Source organism: Antedon mediterranea, chromosome 4, assembly GCF_964355755.1.
Source record: "Antedon mediterranea chromosome 4, ecAntMedi1.1, whole genome shotgun sequence".
In the NCBI taxonomy this organism is placed as follows: Eukaryota; Metazoa; Echinodermata; class Crinoidea; order Comatulida; family Antedonidae; genus Antedon; species Antedon mediterranea.
The window spans coordinates 22,827,696-22,834,443 of record NC_092673.1 but is presented as its reverse complement, the minus strand read 5'-3'; the positions used below and the strand labels follow the sequence as shown (position 1 = coordinate 22,834,443).

The 6,748-nt window shown below is 31.4% G+C and overlaps 1 protein-coding gene across 2 annotated transcripts in view; it reads right to left on the bottom strand.

Moving 5' to 3' along the window:
• Nucleotides 1-370: 370 nt before the first annotated feature.
• The window catches only part of LOC140046946 (uncharacterized), a 47,347-nt gene continuing 40,969 nt past the window's right edge, over nt 371-6,748 (bottom strand). Inside the window, exons 13-15 of one of the 2 annotated variants that reach the window (XM_072091719.1) lie at nt 2,571-2,769; nt 1,990-2,123; nt 371-1,315 (exon numbers count right to left, since the gene is read on the bottom strand). In XM_072091719.1, coding sequence (XP_071947820.1) covers nt 1,007-1,315; nt 1,990-2,123; nt 2,571-2,769 — 642 coding nt within the window. In that variant the 3' untranslated portion in view covers nt 371-1,006. The remainder of the gene's footprint in view (nt 1,316-1,989; nt 2,124-2,570; nt 2,770-6,748) is intronic. The other variant, XM_072091718.1, reaches the window with a different exon arrangement.

The window sequence follows — 6,748 nt, the reverse complement described above, 5'->3', positions numbered from 1 at the left end:
CAATAGTTCATTTACCATTTTGTTGCAAATTAAAAAATATAACTAGATTTGAACTTGTCACTTTGACGAGTAAGTTATCCGCACGACAAACGCCACGTGCACGTCATAAGTTGAACACAGAAAAAGATTATGGCATTATAACAGGGCATGATTGCACCACCAGATGGATTTGACAGTCTTTGTAATGATCCTACCAATCCTCAAATTATCGTCATATTCAATGATGTACAAGCATACCCTAGTTATCTCATCATTTTTAAGTAGACCTAAGTATCAGTAAGTAAAGTAAACATAGGCTTACCCTATGCTAACAAAAGTATAACCCAACACTATATATTCATTATAACATTTAATATCACTTTTAGTAGGTAGGTCGCACATTACTATACAACACTAAATATACCTTTAGGCAAACATATTAAGTATCACTTTTTTATAAACCATTTTAAATAGGTAAGAGTTAAAATATTCCTGATTTAATATATAACTTTCATCAAACCTAACATTAAACTATGATTTATTGATTGAAACTTAGAGTTCACAAAAATGTTGGGGTTGTAATGAAGAACAGAAATAATGCATGTTTCTCTGGAGCAGAAAATTAGAACCTTTAAAATTTAATCATGAATATTGATTCAAATGTGGACTCATTGTTGTCATTATTCAGCCTCTTTTTAATAAGTGACATTAAAAAAAAAAAAAAAAAAAAAACAGGTCAAAAAATACTTTTTATCACTATATGCTGATTAACAACACCTTTGTTTATTTAAGTTCTATTTACTTGTTCTTATGTAAAAGGGTTTTCAGATGTACTGTAATTGATGACTAAATAAATGTGGAATAAATCAATAAATAGTTTACATAGTATTTGATTAAATTGTATACTTATAATGGTAACGTATAATAAATGCTTATATTGCATTACGTCCTTGCGTTGCGTTGCTAGTAGGAACCAAGCTGAAGTCCCAGTATATCTGGTAGTTGTAAACTAAATCACAATGCTGCATTACATGGCTTTCAGAGTTTTTATTTTTTGTTGCAATGTAGTTTTTTCTTCACTGTCCTCCATACATAAAACAAGGTTGTCAAATATCCAATACTGTTTTGTAACCACTAACATTTCTTGAACAGCACCCTCTGTTGACTTTTCAAGCATGGACACAAGTTCAAGGGTCAGAACGAATAACTGACTTTGATTGGTTGGAGGAATGAAACTCATAATCTTTAGGCTGTGACATAAAACCTGACCAATCAGAAATCCTCTACTTAAAGCTTGGTCCAATGAGGTGTCAGTTGGGATTTTGCTTAACAAATCCTAAAAAACAAAAGTGTTTATTAATAACAAATACTTATATAACATCATGCACATAAACAGTTTTTTTATTAATAGAAACATCATTAAATAATGAACATTCCAAGTGCATCATTACAGAAGAAATCAGTCTTATGAGGATTTTACTTTACTACCCCAAAAAACATCTAAAATCAGCACAGGTTCAAGGTGGTAAAACATGTCTTGGATAAGGATTTTTGTGAGGTTCGGTGTACACATCGAGGCTCCATCTTTTAGGAGAGTGAGGGTTACCTTAAAAAAAGTTATGGGTTTTGATGCTTCAACCCAGTCTAGGATATGTTTTCGCTGATATCTTAATCTATGCTTACACTAAAGACAAACATTACATTTTTTTTATATTATAATTTATTTTGACTTTTTTTGAAATATCAGACCTTAAATGTGTACAAAAAAGGTGAAAAACATAGTCACGTTGTAAAAGTTAAAGAATTGTCGTACCTATTTTTCCCAAACTGTAACTCGCGACAGTTACGTTGACAGGAGAACAGACTTAAAGAGTCTTCGCACCTGTTTGGCAACTTTAGAGTTGGACCTCAAAATGTATACATTTCAAGGTATCTGCAGACTGGTATGCTGTCCTCTACATAATATTTGCATATGTAGGGATTGTAGGCCAATTACATAATAATACATACCTTCATTATGGCTAAATAGCATTTGACTGTATGGGTCCATATACCATTGCTTCGAGTCCAAGAGTAAGACTTGCTTCCAAGTAATTCAAACACCATCAAGAACAACGAACTAACTCCAAGATCAACAGAATATTCTGTAATAACAAGTTTTGTTTTGTTACCTTACTTTTAAAACAGATGTTTAAAAATGTTAAATAAACATTTTAAATAAAAAACATAGAAGCAATCTTTTTATTTGTTAACACATCAAATGGCAAAACAATAGATTATAATTTATACACATAGAATGACATCATTGTCAATTTTTCAGTAATTTGTCCGATATATAGAACCATCATATTATTTAATATGATTAATATTTTATAACATATATTATAGTAATGTATATAATAGCAATGATTTGAATAGCAATAATAACATTATAAGGATAACAACAAACACAAAATATGTGAAAGTGATCTCAAATTGTCAGCTGTTTGCATTTTTCCAATATGTTGTTTAATTCTATTTTTGTCAGAAATTCCCAAAGGGGTCAATATGTTTATTTCTATTTTTTGTTGTTAAAAACAAACATCGCAAACCTTTCAAATCCAATAACGGTAGTTGACAGATGAACTCCGTGCTCAATGGGATGTGGATTATTTGCTTCAGGAGTAAATTCCTCAGCGCTGTTGTGATATTAATCCACTCGGGCTGCGTACACTGAAGTAAGACTTGAACTAGAGCTTGTACTACGGCTGCCAGTAGATCGTCTTTGGCGGAATAGTTGTGAAAAATGTCCTGCAAGATAGATAGTAAAAAACTACATTATTTTAAACAGTATTTTAAATTATTAAGAGTTTAAAAAGTTAATAGAAATATCCTATTTACAACAAACCTAAAGGCTCTTTTACACCTGTTCTGGCACGGTGGCGGCAAATCAAATTGAACGTTAATGTTTCGTTTTCACGTGGCTAGGCGCATGGAGCATTGGTAAAACAAAACATTGACATTTGATTTGATTTGCCGGCACTGGGCCTGTACCAGCTGTTTATGTTCCATATGTAGGTCTAGATAAGTTGGACAAATAAAATTTCACACTAAGTTTGTCAATTAAATGCTTGTTCAAGTGGAAAAATCTTTCCAATTATTGGGGATATACTCAATGTTTGGTTTTTCATCATATTATCATCATTTATTTCTTATTTATATCTCTTGAATGTCTACTTAATAAAGCCAACTGAGTTGCTATGAGATGATAAAGTTTTACTGTATTGTATTTGGCATATTAAAAAAATTCCGTAAAATGAATGTGTAACATCATGGAGAATTCTCCATGGTAACACATAGTGCCTGTATTCAGTATGGCATACAATATTCACATTATAAGCATATAATCTGATGATAAAGGGAATTAAAATTTGCATATCAAAAATGATAAAATAATATCATAACCAATAATAATAATCATAAAATTTAAATAAAATATCTAAAAATAGGTTAATAACAATTTTGTTTACGGACGTCATTGTTCCAAATTTCAAATGTCAGCCACATACACTGAATTCTAACAACAAACATAAATCATGGTATGTATTGTTAATCAGTGTTAATTAACTGAACCATATTGTACACACTATTGACGTAATTAACTGTATGTCCAGAAAATATATAACAACTACTATCGTCAGTCAGTACTGGCAAACTACACTGTCAAGCAGATGCTTACAAGATGGAATTCAAAATGCAACGCTACAAGCATATAGTCCTCTACTATTAGATCATATTTATCCAATCAAAGGCAGTGTGGCACAGTGTGTCCAGTGGACTTATGATCGCAAGATCGGGAGTTTCAGACCAATGCTTGTCGCATTAGACACACTCTACACTTTAGGTGTACATGGGTAGGCCCAATCACGCTGATTACCAGCTGCATAATTAGTGGAGCTGTCTATACAGTACATATGTCTGTTTGTTGTATTCACATAGCACAGTAAAACCTCTCTTTGGAGTTCTAAAAAGGGGTGTTAAAAATATTTCCTGAATAGCCTCTACTTTAATACTATCATGACTGTAACACTATATGTTCCATAAGTTTAAAAAATATTTTTTTTTTCCCCCCTTAAACAGATAAACAAGTGCCCGCACTAAAACAGTTGTATCAACATTCTCAAAATACTGCAACATAGCAGCTCTATAAAAGTCCTTATCATAACAACAACAGATATAATAAGTTTTAAACTACATCGATATTCTGCACATTACCATTGCATTTTAAAACGGTAAAAAGCAACGAGAGCACTTTAGATATTAATTGTTGTGTTTATGCAGGTGTCTCATTTATTAGTTCCTGCGTATCCATCAACACGTTCTCTTAATGACCGCACGGCACAGATGAAAGATTAAAACTAAAGCTTTCACGGCAAAGGTGTCGAACATGACCACTTTAAACAGGAACATGTGTCTGGTTTTTAACAGGTAAACAAGTACAACGTAACTCTCAAATGCTACAAAGTATGTAAATTTGAAATAATTTTTTCGATTATGAATGTAATACTGTAGCAATAACTAATTATATATAGATTTTGACATTTAAAAATAAACACTTAAAATATGAAAACAAGTACAGAATTTTACAAAATATTCTATAGATTAGAATTTGGCATTTAAAAATAAATATGTATAATATGAAAAGTGCCCGACAATACAATTATATTTGAATTTTTTGTTTGTGATTAGAGAGTGTCTAGCAATTATTATATCCTATTTATAGAATTTGACATTTAAGCATGACTGCCTAAAATCAGGAACAACTGGTTGAATACAGGTAAACAATGCAATGAAGAACTAAAAACATATTGGATAGGTAAACTTGAATTTAATATTGTACTCAGTACTGTATGCAGTAGGTATGAATATTAAAAAACACACTGTCAATTTTTCATTGAAAATGATAAAAATCAATATTTTTTAATACAAGGATCATAAATAATAAGAATACCTTATCAGTTGAGATTAGCACTTATTAGACAATACAATTTTAACTATGATCTAAATTTCATTTTTGATTATTCTTTACGGAAGAACTGATTTAAGCCTGCATCCTCTCACACACAGGTGTGTCCTTACCACTAGACCATCTTGACAAGTCATTTGAAAGACATGTACACTGTTTACAACTCCCTGCTATAATTAACCTCTGTGATACTAAATTATCCTGAACAAATTTCTCGTCTTGTTTGTAAGGAGCACTCAAAATATCACTGTACACAGGACAGGTAAATTCATCATCATTATAGTAAAATGGTAAGGATGATAATATAAAACTGAAATACAAAAAATGTGAATAACCATTTCTGCATTAGTTATAACTATGTATGTTGCTATATGTATTTTTTTAGTTCTTTTTTATTCATTTCATATATTTTACATTGTGTCAGAAGATGTTAATTAATTCTTAAGGGATGTAAATATCCTTTTGTAGATTTAGAATCTCTGATACCATATACAAATGATGGTGTTGTTTTGTCCTTTTTGTCTCTGCTTGCATGGTATCAAAATAAAAAGCTACAGAGAAAAAAGTTGTTAAATTGAAATCAAACTTGGCTCCTGCTTAAAATAGAAATCCCCATTGGACCATTGGGGCTTTTAAGGTACACTCAATTCTAACTCAAACTAAAACTTTTTTTAGCAAGGTGTAGACCATGCCTACTTTTCGATTAAAATAAAATTCTTTTTAATTTGTTTTACATCTTTGTGATTTCTTTTTTCGCATTTTTATCCCTTGTAGAAATGAATACAAATTATTTGACACTTTGAAATGTATAGTTACATCTCTTGGTAGATCCTAGCTTGGGAATACAGTATATGCTTGAATGCAATGTATAGACAGGTAAATGTATATTAGTTTCATATAATTATGATTATCATTGAGTCTAGCAATTATGTATTATAGAATTTGGCGTTTAAGCATGAATATCTAAATAGAAAAAAGTGTCTGGTTGTGCATTATAACACTGAATACCAGACAGTTGTTGAACAGGCAGAGCTTTAATAGTTAAATACATGTTGCTTCATAAAATTAGGATATTAGGTCTACTGTCAATACACATTATAGAGAGAAGCAAATCAGGGGCGGACCTAGGTGTTAGCAGAAGGTGAGTGCTTCCCTCACTAATAATCAGGTAAGAATGATGATGATATACAGTGTGTTGTGCATTTTGGAGTTTTTCAAATTTATTATTAGTAAATATGGTAGTAATATGCCCCAATCTGATAAGTCATATGACATTATCATGTCCATACAGTATATGGGCACATTTTTTTGTCACGTAAACTTTGATAGTGTAGTCAGAGCTTAAAGACACCTTCCCTACAATTTGTGACGTTTTGTAAAAATAATACATATATATTACTTTAAAAACATTAAACCAGGTCATTCCTTGTCTTAAATGTACGTTTTATGGTAAATTATGATAAAAAGTGAGAAACAATGCACTATCTAAATAGCTTGCGGCGAATGACCTCTCGTGGACAGTCTTTACGTACGCTAGCTAATATACCTAGCCTGATGTTGTATAGTTTCTGCATTAATTGTCTTTCTATTTTTGCCAGACTCCGTTGATACAAATTGGGGAAAACCTGGTATTTTCGCTGAAAAGTTAGGAGTCTTCTATTTGTTTTGGCCTCACTATCGATCAAAAGTGGGCGAATTACAGAAGAAAAACAAAAATATCAATCCGCACGCAATGCATTTTGGGATTTATAGCGGGCCGCTATA